This window comes from Phoca vitulina, unplaced genomic scaffold, assembly GCF_004348235.1.
Source record: "Phoca vitulina isolate PV1807 unplaced genomic scaffold, GSC_HSeal_1.0 scaffold11, whole genome shotgun sequence".
NCBI lineage: Eukaryota > Metazoa > Chordata > Mammalia > Carnivora > Phocidae > Phoca > Phoca vitulina.
In genome coordinates, this window is record NW_022589714.1 from 28,378,284 (window position 1) to 28,399,198 (window position 20,915).

Genomic DNA, 20,915 nt, shown 5'->3' on the forward strand with positions numbered 1-20,915 from the left:
GACGGAGCAGACTCCTCACTGAGCAGGGAGCCCGACCCGGGGCTCGATCCCAGGATCCTGGGATCATGACCTGAGCCAAAGGTAGATGCTTAACCAATTGAGCCACCCAGGCACCCTGGAACTGGAGATGTTAAGTAGAGGTAGGATTTGGAGTTCTGAAAATGGGAAAAGCATCTTAGTTAGAGGACAGGGGGAGGAAAACCATCAAATTAGGAAAGGGAGAGGATTATTAAGGAGTCATTAACTCATCCAACTTTCTTTCAAAATTGAGTGTTGACTATATACTTGCCTGTGATATCGATTACAAAAATATAAGTTCCTGTCTTTAACTATTAGAATACATAATGCACCAATGGGATGGGAAGAGTGGAAAACATTGATCCATTCCTAGTAAACTCTTACTATTCCTCAGATTCTACCGCTGACCTCCTGGACTCCATATTGTGCAATGACAATGAACTATTTATTATTCACTACTTTGGCCATAGCCTTCAAATCTCTTTCCATCAATATGAACGCTTTACCTGATAAAAATTTTTTAAGACCAAGTTCAAAATGATCTCCTCCTGCAGCATCCTATATACAATGTGTTGTTCTTTCCTTTTTTATTCTGCCTTATATTACACATATCCCCAGTAGCCTCAACACAGTTGTATCCCAATGGTACTTTTCCATGGCTTGCTTTCTCATCCTGAGCTCCCATCTCTTTTCTTCTTATATCTCCTTAGCTTTTAGGATTTGGCCCAGAGCAGTTATCCAATAAATATTTTGGGATTGAACAAATAGAAGAGTCACACAGTAGCTATTTTTAGGATAATCAAGATGAGTATATGTGGAAGATGAGAAAAAGAAGAGCAGCCCTCTGACAGCCAGGAGATGGATTGCATCCATTAAGGGAGAAGGAACAAAAATTTGAAATATATTAATTTTATCAAATAAAAAATTATTTAACTTATTGTTATTATTGTTTATTTATTATTATGAAATATATCCATGTTCATGCCAATGCCTAACCTGTAAAGCTGCTATCATTATAGTAATCTAAATAACTACCGAGGGCTGAGTGCTGGGCTCATCCAGTCTGAGGGCAGGTAGAACACGCATCATCTTCACCCCAGTTCCAAGCTCTCTTCGTACAAGATTGAATTCTTTGTGTTCCTAAGTCGCTTATATTTGTTAAAGCAAAATAACATTTAGATATTGGACCATTAATTAAATTTTGTTAATTTCAAAATTACGTGTATTCGACATTGACTCAGGAAACCAATTTGTTTAGCCATTTCATTAAAATATTTAAAGTATTTAACCACCTCACCTTTCTTTTGAGATTTCCTTCTCTATAAAACTGAATTCAGGAAGCATTTATGAGTACAAGTAAGAGCATTTTAACTACAGAACATTTGAAAGCTAATTGAAATTGTTCTTTGAAACAATATGTTCAGGGGGACAGTTTTCCCTCCTTCAGGTCAAGCATTACTGTGGTGTTAAGAGGCTCTTAAGGTTTCTGGAATCTGGAGTTTACCACACTCTCTGGAATGGTTATCCATTCAAAGGAGCATGTGCATGTGCGCTCACCGATCAATGAATAGGCCTTAATGGGACCAGTTTATGTTTCTCACTAGACTAGCCTGTGAAGGATATCTTGTGAAGTGATACATCTTGGTAGTCATATGTTATCTGTGCTTTTTTCCCCTTTTACTTTAAAATGCAACGCAGATAAGTAATAATTCTATGAGTAATCGCTTAATGATTTTTTGCACTCAGCAGCAAACAATGACCTGTACTCTTTCAACAGCGGGCTCGGCTCCTGGGAGAACGCTATCTTTGCCTTGCAGCTACTGATTCTATTTGTGTGTTCCGAGTTATAGCCCGTGTGTGGGAGATTAAGACTGATTGCCCATGAACGCATCTCCCGAAGACTGCAGATAAATCACTACATAGATAAAACTGCATCCTCTGTCAATTAATTCTACTCTTCAGATATGGTAGATGTGAAAATCTTTAATCGGGACATTTCTATCCAATTTCTATTAATGATAAAGACATTCAGAGAGGTGTCTGGGAAAGAGAGGGACTGCAACCAGTGATTAACTTCTGTTAAGTTATACCTCGGCAATAAAAGTTTCCAGTGACTGTCTTTAAACACGAGAAGCTTAATCTTTGTGAAACATTGGCAATTTAGAGCATTTAGAATGTAGTTTGGGGCTTCTGTTTAACTGTGTGTTTCTTTTTACTGTCAGCCCATTAATCATGGAATGTGAATCTTTCGATTCATATTTTACCTCTTGGATGCTTTGATGTTGCCACTTTTTAAAACCACATAATAATAATTAATAAATTCTCTGGTTCTGTCAGTGTAGGTGAGCTTTTTTTTGCTCCAGGTAGTTCACATAGATGCAAATGTTTGAAATAGACAAAAACCTGTTTCCTAGAAGCGAATATTCACCACCATCATTATGATTGTGTTTTGAGTGATAAACTGTATAAATTTTGCTGAATTTTTGGTGATTTATTTTCTCTGGGTTTGTATATATATATATGTATATATCTATATTTGTATATATATATGTATATATCTATATTTGTATATATATATGTATATATCTATATTTGTATATATATATATATATATATATATATATGCAGGAAAGCAACTGTTTTTAATTTATGCAGAGCGCACTGTTGGCAACCATCATCTTAGATAAGCAAACAATCCTATGTTGATGGACTTATTTAACCTTTTTGGTGATATTCATTGGCTTACACCTAACGATCTTCCAAACAAGCATGTTTCCTCATTGGCAGTGTGAGAAGTGTGTGCCATACTGTATGTATGGCCATTGGCAAAATATAGCCTATGGACCTTGTTAGATATGTAAGCGGATATGAAAATAGCAGTCTGGGCAGGTCACTGTGTTCTCTTTTTGAATGCAATTTTCATAGGTGAATTGATTGATACAGATGTGTGTTTTAAATCTACTTATGTGTGTTCCCAAACTCTCTTTTCCACTCCACAGCAGAGAAATGGTGTCTGTGGTATGGGATAAAGGAATGGTCTTCACTAGAGAAAAGTGTCAACCTCCTGACCTCAGTATGTTTTAACATGTGTCATTCTATCCCCTTGACAAGTCTGGATCTGCTTTCAATGAGCAAAACCTCCTGTCTTCGTTTTTGTTTTTTTGTTTGTTTTTTGTTTGTCCAGTGATTAAGAGAGTCTTTTCTACCACCCAATAGGAATGTAATTATGATTTCATGGAGTCTTACATATTTTAACTTGGCAATACAGATTTTATTAGAAATGATGATAAAGGTGATTGAGGAATCTCATGGGATTTAGTTGATATAACATTCAAATTAAAGAGTGAATTGAGAGGCCCAAATATTTAATACAATGTGAATTAAAAAAGCAAAAATCGTATATATTTTCTGATTATTTTCTTGTTTATTTGTTTATCTTTTAAGCTTTCCAAGCCATTTATAACTGCAGTGGGTTATAGGACACTGTAATATATGGTGAAACAATGCTTAATATGTACCCAAATCATCAGATATAAACACGGCAGGGATATCTCCTATAACAAGCTTATACTTTAAGGGATATAAAACATGTCTGTACATCCTTTTTCATCTGTTTTGGGAGGGTAGTTTTAGTAGTAGGTCTGGTGGAGAAAAGGTTGGAATATGGAAAGTTCCAGCTGGTCAGTTACAATTATTTTAAAATATGGTTGTAATAAAAGGATGACCTTGCATACTAATACAGATGTTACATAATATTAATTCAAATTATGAATACAATCACTTGCTTATTCATAAAAATTTCCTTAGATAAGAAATGGCATCAATATTAAATAAGGGAATATAACATGACATTTACTACAATAAAGATTGGAGGGACTGAGTTCTAGAAGAATGAGCAGAGTCCAGAAAGCATGGCATCTTCTATAAAGTAGGAGCATCATAGAGGAGAATGAAAGCATTGAAAGATCAACTTTGGTGAGTGATAATGAGATAAAACAAAACCACATCTAGGAAAAAAACACAGTGTTATGTTGTTGAGGGCTTGGGGATTGAATTCTTTTTTTTTTTTTTTTTAAGTTTTATTTATTTATTTGACAGAGAGAGAGCACACACAGGCAGGGGGAACAGCAGAGGGAGAGGGAGAAGCAGGCTCCCCACTGAGCAGGGAGCCCGATGTGGGGCTTGATCCCAGGACCCTGGGATCATGACCTAAGCCGAAGGCAGACACTTAACTGACTGAGCCACCCAGGCACCCCAGGAATTGAATTCTTGACTCTGGAATGAAATTCGTTCTCTCCCCATTATTCATAGTGGGGTTTTGGGCAAGTTATAGAAACTTGGAGACATAAGTAAGGTATGAGGATTAAATGAAGTATGTGCCAAACAAATGAGAGTTAAAGAAATTATCATGCCTTTCCTCAACAGGTAATGCAGCAGGATGATACTTAGTGAAGAGATAGAGTCGTATTTTCATCCATTCATACGCTCTTCTGTTCAGTATTTATTAGAAGAATTCTTTGAATCAAGCATTGTTTGTGTTAGATGCGAATTAACCATAGTTGATCAAGCCCTTGATTCTCCAGCCTATTCTCCACCTTTTTGTGTACTGCTGAGAAACATCGTAAAAATATACTAGCTATGAACTAGTCTCTAAGTACAGAACCGTAGGATGTCATTACGTAGGTGGTATGGACATTGAGCAAAGATTTATAATGAGCTTTAGAAGACAGACATCTGTTACCACCTAGCTGTCATCACCCAATTTCTTATTCTTAAATTAGGGGTATTAATATTTGACACCTCCCTAGCCTTGCTCTTTGAGGTAACTGAGAGTACCTTGTGAATATTTGTGAGCATCATTAGGAGTGCAAGGCTATATAAATATAAGTTTTATTCCATTATTCATTCCAACATGTCCCATGGAATTTACTAGTGCAATTACAACTCAAAGCAATAGGATATAAGAATTTGAGTCACTGGACAAATCTGCACTGCAACTTTATTTTGTGTGATATATTTAATATAAAATTTTATTAAACTCTTTGAAAATTTGCCCCCTTAAGGGGTTAGGTTAAATAACCTGGATTAGAAAACTGAAATTTTATAATAACAGCTGAAATTCTAGCTTTCCACTTTATTATACTAACATCTCACAGGGGATTCCAGAACAGTAGATGACTTTACGTAATATGAATTCAATACTTATTTGCATTATGCAGGTGCATGCTTTAGATTGGATCCTAACAAACTCATGTCTCAGGCCTTATTTTGAGGACTATAGGGTTTGTTTTTTTTTTTGGTCTAAATTTCAAATATAAAATTGATCGTTAATGAAAAATTGCACGATGATTGTTATTTAGAATTTTAAATATTGACTTTCAGAATAGAAAAATATATTTTTGAATGGCTGGTTGGTGCATTTATGATAAAATATGGAACTCCTCAAGCAGAGTCTGCAACAGTGCAACCTAGTCAAACGCATGAACATTTCTACAGCAAAGCAATAAATATTTATATAAAGTGGGATAGAGACTTTAAGTTGCCTCAAATCAGCTAATTTCCAGTTCTTCTGCCAAATTAACTTGAAGCCAAACATTCAGTTTTCAGAGCTTTTTGGATTTTGGACTTGTGTATCTGAGATTTCAGATTTCATAGCTTGGTGGCCTCAAATGCTTGATTCATATTCATGGGTATTTATTCTCTCTGCCTCCTCAGTTACTTCATCTTCAATGTGAGGATAATAGTAGAACCTACCTCACTGGTTGTTACAAAGTATAATATGTTAATATTAACACAATGTTTAGAACAGGACCAGAATATAATGAGTGCTATTTAAATAGTTTTATAATATCATTTACTTAATTTAGAATCAGAAAAGAACAGGTTTGCAGGGAATTAAGTTCAGTACTCTGTAAACAAAAGTTGTGGCATGTTTTAACATGGCAAGTTTGAAGGCACTTTCATTTATTAGATGCAGGCATTTTCTACCCTTATGCTTTCCCTCTCACATGGCTGAACTAGAGAATGGGCAACCAGAGCCCCGGGAGATGTGTTCATACCAGTCTATGCTATTGCCAGTAGAAGTTTAGACAGAAAAGAAGTTTAAAATTATGGACCAAAATAGCATCCTAAAAATGAGATTACTTTCCTTATTTAGGGAAAAGTTGATGAATGATCTCCCTGGGAGTGGACCTCTCTTAGGACCAAGATAGTGATATTAAAAAAACAAAACAAAACATGAGTCAGTTGAGGTGGTGTCACCTTGAGCCAGACAGCTGAAGAGCACCATCCTTGCCAAGCTCCACAGGACAAAAATGCCCCTAGGCGTGGTTTATATTTTTCTTTGTTGGCTTAGGTATGGGAGGTAGGGGTGGAGATGAGCTCCTCGCTCTCCTAAACCACCTCCTCCTCCTGGGGAAAATAAACTGAAGATTGTTTTGAAGGATGAAGGCAAGGAATCATGCATTCCTTTGTCATGAGCTTCTTCATGGACATGGAACCCATCTGGCCGTGGAACACAGAGTTCTAGCAGCCTTGGCTTCCACAGTCATTCCTGGATGGGCATGACCCTCTTCTCTCTTCCTTCATCTTAATCCTTCCTCTAGTTTAGGACCTCAAGTTTCAGATATTTATAGCAGTGTTGATATGATTTCGATGAAGCACCTCAAGATATTTTCATATTTTCATGCAACTTTTTCAACTTGTGAATTCATTTATACAATTTATACATTTTTTTTATCTTCTTGCAACCAATTTTAGCAATGACACACATCACTGAGAACATGCACAAGTGTGATTGTAGGCTGTAATTATGAGATACCTTGTGCACAGTGCTTTGGAGTGAGATTTTTGTGATCCTGTCCTGTAGTATCCTAGATAACTGAGATTTTGAGAAAGCTACCAATACTGAGAAACAGAACTCCATCAAATGATAGTGCAGTACTAAAAACAAGTCCTTTGAATAGATAATTCCTTAAGAAGGTGTTTGGTGCCCAGTGGATATAGACTGTATGAAATAATACTCTATTTTACAAAGCCAGGTTTGATAATAATATACCTGACACTTACTGTCCTGAATTCTTCAACATTCCATAATGTTCCCAAGAGGAAAAGTTCTCTGACTTCATTTAGCAGGAAGGTTGTTGAAGGGGAAAAATATGTTTCCCTCTATTTTGAGTAAGAACAGACAGAGGTCTTTGGAAGGCTTTATGCTGCACCATGGGTAAGGAGGTTGTACTAAACAATCTATTAGAAGTAATAAAAGTGTTATTTAAAAAAAATAAAAGAACATTTTATTTGCTAAAAGGAGAAAAAAAATCTTCTGGGGAAGGCATTTTAGAAGTAATCTTTCTTGTGAACATAAATTTGTTTTATTTACTTGACCTTTATAATGTCATAAACATAGTCCTTTATGTGCCTGCAATTTCTCAGTCCTTCCTATTTTCCTCCCTCAGGTGTGTTAAATCTCATCACTGATTTCACCTGGAACCCTGGGGGTTTCTATAATGTATTCCTAATTCCTGTATGAATCCTTCTGTGTTCTGGTACCTGATACATACTAGTAATCATTTTATAACCTTTGCTTTTTAAAACATTTTTGGATAGCCTTTCTATTTAAGATCCAGGAATTTGTATGAAACCACAGAGGTTATATTGCTTTTGAACTAAATGTTGTTGGTTTGTGGAATTTCCTTCCACTGGAAACATGTATGGGTCTGTGGTTCTAGTGTTTTCTCAGTTTTATAATATCCTACTTGTTTGTCTTCATTTTCAAAGCTGGAGAATTTACCATTAATTTCCATATTTTATAAAGGACTAACTTTTTTCCTTCCTTTTTTTTTTTTCTTCTTCTTCTTCCAGTTGAAAGAGACAAGGATTTTTCTCACCAGCGAAGGCATTACAAAGAATTCCGGTTTGATCTGACTCAAATTCCTCATGGAGAAGCAGTGACAGCAGCTGAATTCCGAATATACAAGGACCAGAGCAATAGTCGATTTGAAAATGAAACAATTAAGATTAGCATATATCAGATCATCAAGGAATACACAAATAGGTAACGACTTTATATCTAACTTACTATGCAAACAAAGGTTAATTGTAGTAAAAACCATTGATAATCCATGTGATCTATCAAATCATGTTTTGTTTGGATGTAATGACATTGAAAGCCAGGTATAGACACATTGAAAATAAGAATAATTGATCTGAAAAATGGCTCCCACCTTCCCTAGCTTTTCCTTCCTCCTGATACCAATCTGTATACTAGATGGTTTCATGCTTCCCAGGTCCCTTGTCTCATTTTGTAAATGAGAAAATTTCCATTTTAGTATGCACACATAAAATTGATAATTAAAATGATTTAAATAACTTGGTGTTTTGTAAGTTAGAGAAGAGCAGCTTTATTTCACCCTGGCATAAATGTAAATTGCATGTGTGTTGTTATGTGTATTTTGATATAAGGCTTTACATTTGCAACAGGTTCTGACCGTTAACCTGTATGTCTTCTGTCTGTAAAATGGTTAATTCAAATGGTGCAAAAATGGGCAGATAACCTGAAATGCTAAATATATGAAAACTTCAGTTAATAATTACTGCAAATGAAGCATCAAATAGAAGAGTTGCAAAGAAAGCTTAGTGTAGTTCTCAGGCCTTTCCCCTAGTGAAGAAGTCTCTTGGGTAACACCTTTATAGGTGATAAGCCACCTTTGTTGGATGGCTCTTCTATTGTTGTTGTTGTTTTTTTAACTCTTAATTGATATGTCATATTGAGGTGAAATCTGTCTCCAGTAGCTTCCATTCATTAGATCTAGATCTTCCCTTTGGTGAAATGTTATGTCTTTCTTTGATGAGACAGATATTTAAAGACAGCTATCTTGTCCCCTCCAAGGCTCCTCCCTCTCCTTGTTGAATATTTCTAGTCCCTGATGTTTAGATTTCTCTTGGTCTTCGAGAGTGCCAGAGTTCCCAATGGGTGCTCAATGGGACAATAGCACCTCATAATGCTCAATGAAGAAAAAAGAATAAAAAGCTTCTGAGGTCAAATGCATTTGAAAATCCTATCTGTTAGACCATTCTCTAGGAGATTCACAATGCACATCAGAATATTAAAGTCTTAAAAAAAGCTTTAGAGTAAAGAAACCTAGTTTTCCTCAAAATTATTTGACTATGAAATCTTTTCCTTTGGGTGTATAGTACTTTATACTCCTGAAACACTGTTTCAGCCAGATGGACTTTAATAAGTGCTGATCTTATTTTAAGAGCAGTAATCCAAGGCAGAAAAATCTGTGTTCCTTTCTCAGCTCGAACACTCACTAGCTATTTGTCTATGGGTAGATTTTTGTTTGTTTGTTTAAATCTCAATCCAGTGGTTTCATTTATAAAATAAGTATACTAAGTTTTTGGGGGTTTTTTGTTTGTTTGTTTTTGTCAGAGAAAGAGCCTGGCATACTACATTGTATTTTTTAATACTAAATAATGATGGTGTCTTTTAAAATTAAGTGATGAGAGGGGTCGCCGGGGTGGCTCAGTCTGTTGAGCATCTGCCTTTGGGTCCTGGGATGGAGCCCTATGTCGTTGGGTTCTGAGCGGGGAGTCTGCTTCTCCCTCTCCTTCTGCCCCTGCCCCTGCTCATGCTCTCTCTCTCTCTCTCTCAAATAAATAGATAAAATTTAAAAAAATAAGATTAAGTGATGAGAATTAAAAATTATACTCCAAATATTATTTAATTATATTGCCATAACTAACCAATATTTTAGTTGTAATTTTCTTTTTCTGTTTGTTTCCACTCTTGGACTGTGAGCTCATTAAAGAAAAGATAGTGTCTTAAATATTTTTTTTAATCCTCAGCACTAATTTGTTTGATACAAATTAAAATTTTGAAATTATTTTTACCCATGATTGGGATAATACTCTATTAACATATATTAAAATACTTGAATTATCTCCATTTTTGGTCATTCACAATATTTATGCATACAGAATTTATAGTTGGTTATTTCATATCCCAAGTGTTTTTTACAGGAACCATTGGTATACCAGGTCTCTATCCTCTGGAGTATACTTACTGATTGTTTGAATCTAAATACAGACCTTACATTGATCACAATTTAAAATCCTAACTTTTATTTAACTCTATTGTTGTATATGCTCATGATATTTTTAAATGTTATCCACCGAACTAGCCATCCGTTTCACTTTCTTTTACCTCTATTCTCTAAGTATGTGAATTGCATAATTTAAGACATAATAAACATGATGAAAATAAAGGACTATTAGAAGAGACTCTTGATAATAATTTATAGATTGATTCCTGATGAACTCATGCTGATTTTTATGAATAATACATTTGGGAATATTTATGGGTGTTGATGCTTAGCTTATCAGATTTCACAGTTTTGAAAATTTCAGTTTCTTCAAACAATGGGACATTTGTTTATTTTGAAACTTTGCTATTTCTCTAATTATACCTAGTTTGAAAAATACTGCTCTCAGTGTTTCTACAACTACATCTGCATGCTTTTTCAGTATTCTTGAGTATAATTTGGCTAAGTCTTTACTTATTTTAACATGTGTTTAGATCTATTCTAAGATCCAAGATTTCCTAATATCCTTGATATTTTCCCTAAATCTTTGAGAAATGATTTCTAAAATCTTAAGTACTCTCTTGGCTTGCCATTCTAAACTCTAGGATGGTATAGATTGCATAGGTTGTTATCCAATTTACTGAATAGCATTTATAAAAGTTCAATTCAGTAAATTCAATTCCATATTAATTCAGTTCTCTTAAGTTGACATTCTTGAAATCCATCATGTATTGTTGCTGAATCATCCTGTAGGCTTATGCTATACTTACTATTTTCTGTGGGTTTTGTTTTCGCTAATGTGTTTAGGCTTTTTCCTGGTTATCTTTTTCAATCTCTGAAACATGCAAACTCACGCATGTATACCCTACATTTCAATTTTGATCAGCTGAGAGAATCTCTGGCAAAATTCTTTCCTTGGCTTTGAAATAGACATTCATCCATTACTAGTGGTTTATTAATCCACAGTGTGAGAAAATGCCCTGTCTTTGTCATACATTCAGGATTCACTTTTTGCACTCTACTTTTTGTTCCAAAGAAATATATAAATATATTTAAGGGATGGATGATATAGAAACAGTATATGTGCCTCTTAGAATATTTCAGGTTTCTATGTGGGATTTCAGCCACCATAGACATAGTGATGTATAGCAATAACAGCATGGACTTTGGAATTTCCCTATGGGGAGATTGCTGTATATCTTAGGATTTCAGTTTACAAATATGAAATAAGTATTACAGAACAATAAAAGTATTTCAGATGATTTGGGAAGAACTAGTGCTTATCACAGTACAAAGACCATAGTTGATACTTTATAAATACATTGGTCAATATATACTCATATAGCTCAGTAGGAGCATCTATTTTGCTAGGGTTTATGGGATTGTATGCATAGGGGAACCAAAAGTAGGTGGTTATTGTAGTAACAAAAGCTACCATTTACTGATACCTATTTTTACGTAAAGATAAAGTAAGTAATATGATGCCAGGTGCCTTTACTTAATAAAAAATCACCTGAGCTTTGATTCATAAAAAAGGAATTGGTACATTTTTAAGTTTAATAATGAAATGAATATCACCCAACTTAACAGCAACACCATGGAAGCTATCTCTGAACTTGTCCCTGAAAGCAAATGTTAAATAAGTAATCAAACTCTTCTTTGAAATACAGCTGAAGAATGATGGAGATGGGAGACTAGTTATTTATGAATTAAACAGAAATATCAGAGATGTAGACAAATTGGACAAAGATTCACATATAAGTGTTTAATACAGTATTGTTTGCAATCACATAAATTGAGGACATTTCAGTGTTAAACAGAAGATAAAATATCACACTTCATTTTATGGAAAATGGAGATACTGTACTTTATATAACAAGTAGAAATTGTTTTAAAAATATTTGATAACACTGAAAGGTTCTCAGACTATAACATTAATTGACTAAAGTATGAGGCATAATTATACCAATTTTAAATAAATTCATGTAGAAAACAGATCAAAAGGAAGCACTAAGTGTTTATTGCAGACTGGTGGGTTTGAAATTTTAATTCTTACCCCCCTGTGTACTTGATAAATTTTTATAGCCAACATTATTTTTATAATCAGAAACAAGTATAATTATAGTTGAGACAGAGACGATAATGAAACAACTTCATGCTACACATTTCTTTACAAAATAGCCTTCCCAGCTTCTCGAGGTAGAGGTGGGCAAAAACCAAACCAAAATGAAACTAAACAAAACACTAGCATTTAGCAATAAGTGGCCCTTATTTTTAATAAGACATAGAAGGCATCTTTTTTCCCACAGAAAATGAAGATAGATAAGTATCTCTGTCTCTCTCTCTCTCTCTATATATATATATCTTTTCTTTCCTTTATACTGTGGGAAGTTATTGTGCCAACTGGGAGCCTTGACTTTAGCTCTCTGAAAGTGAGAAGGAACAGATTAAAAATACTTCATTTATATATCATGTCATCACAGTTAAAACAGAAAGAATTTCAGTTTTAAAAAGTACTTTTGAACTGGGTTTTATATGTAAATGATGAATCACTAAATTCTACTCCTGAAACCAATATTACACTATATGTTCACTAGCTAGAATTTAAATAAAAACTAAAAAAAAGTACTTTTGAAATCCAATTATTATTATGTTTTGTTTAATATTGATTTTCTATGGCTTCATATATTTCTTAAGAACTAAAATGGAAGTAGGAAAAGAAACTAGTACTTCTGGCCATTTTCAAAGCTAGGGTGACCTCTTAAAGTTTCTATGTAAAACTTCTATCTTCAGACTTGTGGGTTTTATTTTACTTAGTGTTTTGAATTAAACTCAGAAACAATTGAAATGTCAGTGCAGACTGTATTCTTGAATACAATGCATTCAACAATGTGTATATATATATATATATATATCTCACATACATAAAGCTCACTTTCCCTAACGTTCTTATCAAGGAGTGTTGTAGTGGGGATTCTCAAGGTAACTCAGACTGATGTTTTATAGATACGTTTTATATTCAAGACATTGTCTAATCCATTAACCATCTAATATATGAATTTTTTGGCAGTGTTTAGGTAATGAAAATTTTTTAAAAGACCCATTATATCATCTCTTTCACATGTATTTATCTTAGCAAGACTTAAAAGTCTTAAAATAATCTAGTTCTACCATCTCCCACCTCCCCCATTTATTCCCACTCATATTTAAATGTGTGCGATTTAAAGGAGTGTTCTGATATTTATCCAGATTTTTATTTTTCTTGGTAAAAAGTTAACACACTTTGCATCATTTCACTTATTTAATCTTTTCATATAAGGCTTACAGCCCCAAATTCTATATAGAAGGCATTGCTCCTCAGTCACACCTCATATATCTGGCATTATTGGGAAATGAGGTTTCCACATGATTGAATTTTCCAGATAATTCAGCTGAGGTCGGTATGCTTTTTCTGAGCGCCTACCATGTAGCAAGCACCAGGGACATAAGGCCGAGTAAATAAAATCTCAAAAGCTCATAGCCTGAGGGCTAGGGGCTGTGGTGGGCCTGCCGCACACAGACTTTAATAACTCTAATACAATGTGCTAAGCACTATGATGTAAGTATGCACTAAGTGTTGTGGAAACACAAATGAAGGGGAAATTAATTCTTCATGTGGGAAAGTGAGGGACCTTAAGGGAAGCCACTGAGAGGAGTGCACCCTTGAGCTGGGCCTTTCAAGATGAGTAGGAATTTTCTATAGCCAGAGAGAGAGAGATTGAGAGGGAGGAGAAGAGAGAGGGGCAGGGAGAGATAGAGAAACAGAGAGAGAGTTGTGTCCTAGAAGAAATATCCCTGAGTATTAAAATGTGTAAATGTATAAGGAATTAAATAATACAAGTAAAACTATCAATGCCAATATTACTATTACTAAGAATAGCAGCCAGGGCTTATCCAATTAATGGGCACTCACCATGTGTCTGGCACTGTGCTGAGTGCTGTACTTGAATTAATTTTTTCACATATATGTGCACACATATGCACATGTATATGCATGCATGTGCACATGTATATGCACATATATGCACATGTATGTGCCTATATATGTATACATGTGCTATGCAGAATTCAACCTTTTCCTAATGTTCCGCTATGAATATAAATTTTTGTACTCCATTGTAAAAACATTTTAAGTTAGCCTGCTTGATGTCATTAGCCACCTTCACTAGGATATATTTAGTTAAGCTGTCATCATTCCAGTTCACAGTCAGCTTCATATTTACATCATCTCCCCCATCCTGCTTCGCTAAGATTTGTGATTCTTCTGTGGACATACTTCAGAATCTACACTGACAATTTCCACTCAGGAAGATTTCATGGGCTCTTGAGAGCAGTATGGCAGAACAGGATGCTCCATGGTTGATGTCGTTTTCTCCATACAGGATAGTACACAAGCGTAGCTTGAGTCGCCGCAGTGTGCAGGGATTCGTGCTCCCTTTCAGGGGTTCTCAACTAGGGCAATGTGGGCCCCAGGGAACATTTCACAATGTCTGGAGACATGTTTGACTGCCACAGTTGGTGAGGGTGGGAGGATGGAGTGCTAGTGGAGTCTAGTGAGTAGAAATGCTGGGGTAGTGGGAGAAGTGATAAAACCTTCTACAATGGACAGGACAGCTCCTCCACACCATAAAGAATGACCTTTATGTCCATAATGTTGAGGTTGAGAAACCCTGTTCTATTTAAAAGTTTAAGTTATAAATATAAAAATGGGACTAAAGTACCGGTCAGTCAGCTTCTCTTTGACTAATTTCATATTTTGCGCCCTACGCGTCATAGCACAGAAGAGCTTTTCGAGTCCTAAGAGCTCTGGGTGCATGGCTCATTGATTAGGAGGCATTAAAAGTGGTTGGACTGTGTAATAATCTTACTTCTTTGTTTCTTGTTGAATGAGGGGGCCTCCTGTGTGTGTATATATATATCCAGTAGCACATGTTTAGATTCTCTGCAGGGAAAAATATGGGATGATGTAATGCCAGGAAACCTGTTAAACATTAACAATATCTTGTCAATTAAAAAAAAAAAACTCTGCTGAGAGAAAACTGAATTTTCATAGTGGGAATTCAACTTGTTTTTCTATTTTCACATGCTTGTCATTCATTTTCATCTAATATTACTATTTTACCAATTTACCTCTGTACCCTTAGAATGTAAATACAGCATTGAGTCAGATATTCTGAAAATTGATGCTCCATGAGATTCATAGAATTTTATTATTTCACATTTGTTTTGGTAGAAAAAAAATCAGTTGAAAATATCAGTCAGCTAACAGAGTCAAATTCTAATACTTGTAAATGCTGCTCCTGAGAGGAACTTTTGACAAAAATTCCAGAGAATATAATTTGTTCATTTGTTGTCCCTTGTTAATATGTTCCATACTAGAGTTGTACATTGGGTTCCTTAAGTGGTATTGTGGTATTTATGTCAAGTGCCCAGAGAAAGATGTATGCTCTGTCCTTGGGTGGCCATCATTACATTTTTATTGGACTTGATAAGCTATTCAAAGGCAAAGGGTGATGGAAGGAGGTGAAATACTTACAATAGTAGAAATTTTGGAAAGACTGGAGAAGTCCTGTGTACTGTAAGGTTCATGTCTTATGGAAAAAGAGTAATGCCACTTTTCCTCCGAAGTGTGTCTTCCAGACAATTTCTTTCTTTCTTTTTTTTTTTTTTTAAGATTTTATTTATTTATTTGACAGAGAGACAGACACGGAGAGAGAGGGAACACAAGCACGGGGAGTGGGAGAGGGAGAAGGAGGCTTCCCGCTGAGCAGGGAGTCCGATGCGGGGCTCGATCCCAGGACCCTTGGACAATGACCTGAGCCGAAGGCAGATGCTTAACGACTGAGCCACCCAGGCGCCCCTTCCAGACAATTTCTGAAAGCTTTTCTTGACCAGGTTTAGTGCTTGGTGGTTAGATTATAGAATGATTACGCTCTTGGTTAACTATTTCTTCTCTCTCTCTATTATATAATATATAATGTATGTGTATATACACATACACATTCATAAATAAATATAACTGAAACCATAATGATCTGAAGAATATTTCTCCTTCATTATCTCTTATTGTTGATTATATAAATAATTTTACTTCCTTTTGGTAAGTTTTCAACTTAATTTTTTCCCTCTAACCAATTTAGGGACAAAGGTTCATTATGGATTATATGCATCAATAAATGTTACTAAAGTTAAAGAGAATGAATTAATACCTATATCCAAAATTTATAAACACAGGTTAGTTAAAGAACTTTTGCAGTAATAATTGCATAAATCACTTCTGATCCTAATTATGCCATCAAGCATAATACATACAACTTATTATATACATACTTACATGCAATAAATTTGTTTTGGTAAGAAAATAGCAATTGTAATTTGCATAGCATTTTTTATTTGTGTATCCTTTCATCCCTGCAATATATATATATATATATATATATATATATATATATATATTTTTTTTTTTTTTTAAAGATTTTATTTATTTATTTGACAGAGAGAGACACAGCGAGAGAGGGAACACAAGCAGGGAGAGTGGGAGTAGGGGAGAGGGAGAAGCAGGCTTTCCGTCGAGCAGGGAGCCCGATGCGGGGCTCGATCCCAGGCCCCTGGGATTATGACCTGAGCTGAAGGCAGACGCTTAACGACTGAGCAACCCAGGTGCCCCCCTGCAATATATTTTTGAGATAGATATTATTTTAATCTTTACTTAAAGAAGAAAAAACAAGCTCAGAAAGATGACTTAAAGGGCATAATTATTCTAGTCAAAGCTGACATATAGCAAGTCATTGTTGAAATTAAGCAGATACCAATCCCACCTACAACAATGATTCTTTGCTTTATAAAGGTAGACTTATAATGAAGATCATTATAACTTTGCTTTAAATCCTCTCACTTTCTTATATTTATTCACCCCTCAACTCCTGCAATTTGATTCTCATAATTCCATTCTACTGATCATCCATCAACATCATCCACCAACACCCTCCTTGTTATGAAATCTTATGGACACTTTTTCATTCTTTGATACTACCTCCCACCTCCTGCTTAATATGTGAAATATCCAACTAGAGAACTGTATTAGTTTGCAAAAGCTGCTGTAACAACTTACCAAAAAGTTGAATGGCTTAATTCAACAGAAATTGGTTTTCTAACAGTTTTAGAGGCCGGAAGTCCAAAGTCAAGGTTCTGCTAGGGCCACATTCCTTCCAAAACCTCTAAGAGAGGATCCTTTCCTGATAGCCCCAGATGTTTCTTGGCTTGTATCAACATAATTTCCATCTCTGCTTTTGTCTTTGTATAGCTATCTTCCTTCCGAATGTGTCTATCTATGTCTCTTCTTATAAGGAGAGCAGCCATACTGGAATAGCCCCCACCCTCATGACCAAATCTCAACTTGATTACACTGTAAAGACCCTATTTTCAATAAGATCATATTTATAGGTGCCCGGGATTAAGACTTCAACATATCATTTTGAAGGACACAATTCAATGCATACCAGGGAATATGTCAGTTAGTGTTGGATAAGAGAAATAGAATCATGTGAGTGATAAGGAATAAAGGACTTATTAGAGTGATTTGTCTTTCTGCAATTTGGGACCTGGTTAAAGAGTTCCTCTGAGGCTGTTGCTTCTGCATCTGGTGGTGATGGGTCTGAAGTTTGTAGCACAGGCAACTGGGAAGGGAAATGGATGGGAAGTAGGAGAGCATGAGGAGAACTAACACCTGGGAGGATAAGCTGGAACTCCAAGGACATATTGGAAACCATTCTACTCAGAAAGTCCCAACTTCAGTGATGTGAGTGACCTGCAGGGTAAGCTGGTAAACTTCACCATGAGCTCCACATACCCCTTGCTTAGGATGTGAAGGTGAAGAGGATGACCTGGCAGGAGGAACTGTGGGCCAGGATTTGGAGAAACCAGTGTTACTGAGATCCAGTGGAAGCTGGAAGAGCAGCAGACCCAGCTGTTCCCCACAATAAGGTGAGCCAGCAGATCAGCGGCAATGCATGTGAGCAGGAGGAAAACCTGGCACTTTACCAGTCTTCCAAGCATAAACTTGGCTGCTGCTTCACTTCAACTCCTGCACAAATTTCTTGTATGGCTAACCATTACACAGAACCAAACAGGGGAGAGAATTCTGGGAGTCTGGGTTTCAGTTTAGCTGATTTGACAAAGTATAAAGCCATAGCAGTCCATCTTTGTCAAACTGACACCAACACATACATTTTATAGTCATTCATACTTTTCCAAAAAATATAATAGGAAAATCATTCTCCGATTTTTTATCCATCTTTGGATGTTGTTCAGTCCTTTTCTAGCTGGGTCATATTGCTCCTTTAATATCCTGTCACTTCAATATGAAATATGTGTTTAGCTACCGTCAAAACTGCTTATAGTAGGTGATAGGCAGATGGGGAAGGGAAAAAAAGAATTGGTTCATAGGGGTACAAATACATTAATATCAAAGTAATACTCATAACTGTTACAACCCTCACTTCTGTAACTGGTCACATGGTTGTAGCTGGTCTTTATAACTTCCTTCTTCTGCTATACAAACCATATCCTTTTTGTTTTCACTAAGCACTACTGTCAGTCATTGGTCCTTACTTATTAAGGTAAATGAAATATTCATTCTTGAAGTGTCTGGGCCATTAGGAGTAATGCCTGCATCGAGCTGTAGTTTTCCACTGACTTTTATCATAGGACATGGGAGTACTAAGGGGTGTTCCAGGTGATGTCTTATATTTCAGACATGATCCTTTCCCATACTGTGGTAGAATCAACTTAGTTTCCTCTTGATACTTAGGATTGATCAACCTGCATACTATAGCAGCCCTTTATCAGCTTGTTGATTCACTGGCCTGAGGAGCCCAAAGTGCCCACGTGGATATCTCAATTTCTAACTTAATGGAACCACTGCTAAGGCTACTAATGGTACCATTCTACTATTGGGAACTAAGAGCTCTGGACCAACAGAGCCCAACATTTTGGGGCCAAGAAGCAAAAATTTTGCTCGTTGGATCAGGAAGAGCGAGTAAGAAGAGCCACTCCTATTTCCACCTCTGGATTTCTAGACTCATGAGAGAGGGCTATGAGAGAAATAGTCCTATACTGGTTGCTGATATAGAGCATATAAAGCTTCCTGAGGATATTAGTCCATTTGCACAAGATACTGACAACCAACTGGTGGCATAACTGAGTCTTCAAAGAGGCCATTTCCTCGTCCTATCAGGCCATCTGCTACAAGGTGATGGGTAACATGGTGAGACAAAAGAATTCCATGAGCGTGAGTCCATTCTGCACTTCATTTGCTGTTAAATGAGCTTTTTGATCAGAAGCAGCATTAAAATTCCATGACAGCAAATAAGGCATTCTATAATTTCATGGGTATTGATTTTAGCAGAAACCTTATGGGCAGGGAAGGAAAATTCATATCCACAGTACCTATTCCAGTGAGAACAAGTACTTCCCTTCTATGATGTAAGTGGCTCAATATAATTGACCAAATACAAGGTAGCTGTCTAATTCCTCTGGGGAATGATACCATAAGGATTTATTATAGGGATTTGACCTTATGCAATTGTGGAAGGTAGTTAAGCAGTCTATGTAGGCTGTTGCTCTATATTTGATGCTAAGCTTAAGGTCCTCAGAGAAGACTGGAAGAAAAGATGGGTGAGTTGGGGAAAAGAAGGGCAAAGTAGAACCTGCGAGGATGATCTGGAAGCCATGAGGACAAATTGGAACCTATCTTCAAGCCTCCAATTTCTTTTTCTTTTTTTAAATATTTTATTTATTTATTTGACACAGAGAGAGAGAGATAGCAAGAGCAGGAACACAAGCAGGGGGAGTGGGAGAGGGAGAAGCTGGCTTCCTGCCCAGCAGGGAGCCCGATGTGGGGCTCGATCCCAGGACCCTGGGATCATGACCTGAGCCGAAGGCAGACGCTTAATGACTGAACCACCCAGGTGCCCCCAAACCTCCAATTTCAATGATGCAGATGATTTCCTTGCTACCAAATCTTTCCTCATAGATGTGTCCACATGCCTGACCCTGAATTCAGAGAAACTGGACAAGGAGATTCAGTGGGATCTGAAGGAGCTGCAGGCTCAGCTGCTGCCCCACACCAAAAAGGTGAACCAGCAGAGCTCGACAGTATGCCTAAGCTGTAATAACACTTGAACATATGGAAGTCTTCCAAGCATAAATATGGCTACTGCTTCACTTTCACTTTCCAAATCTTACCTAAATTTCTTTTGTGGCCAACCCTACTGCAGAACCTTACAGGGTAGTTCCAGTTTAGTTAAACTGATATAGTGTAAAACCCATACTGAGAGTCAATAAATGTTAAATTGAAAGAGTGAGTAAATGAATGGATGGATGAATAAATTTACAAAATGTCTCAGGTCACTCCTTGGCTCCAGTTCTACCATCTTGTTTTAGGCTGGTGGCTCAGCTCGACATTTTGGTATTCCAGTCCAAAAACCAGTGATCTTTTGGTTTAAGGAGAACAGTCAAAATATAGTTTGGGACTCAAGGGAGCTGCCATAATATAAGGGAAAGAGTTCTGAAAATGAAATATGGAGAACTGAGATATGGTCTCCCAATTAGCTGAGTAGAGTAACCATAAGAAATAATTTGATCTCGGGCGCCTGGGTGGCTCAGTTGTTAAGCGTTTGCCTTCGGCTCAGGTCATGATCCCAGGGTCCTGGGATCGAGCCCCGCATCGGGCTCCCTGCTCCGCGGGAAGCCTGCTTATCCCTCTCCCACTCCCCC

General features: G+C 36.4%; 1 protein-coding gene across 1 annotated transcript in view; it reads left to right on the forward strand.

Annotated features, from left to right (window-relative positions):
• The window catches only part of BMP5 (bone morphogenetic protein 5), a 119,900-nt gene that overhangs the window by 48,727 nt on the left and 50,258 nt on the right, over positions 1–20,915 (forward strand). Inside the window, exon 2 of the mRNA XM_032409624.1 lies at positions 7,879–8,071. Coding sequence (XP_032265515.1) covers positions 7,879–8,071 — 193 coding nt within the window. The remainder of the gene's footprint in view (positions 1–7,878; positions 8,072–20,915) is intronic.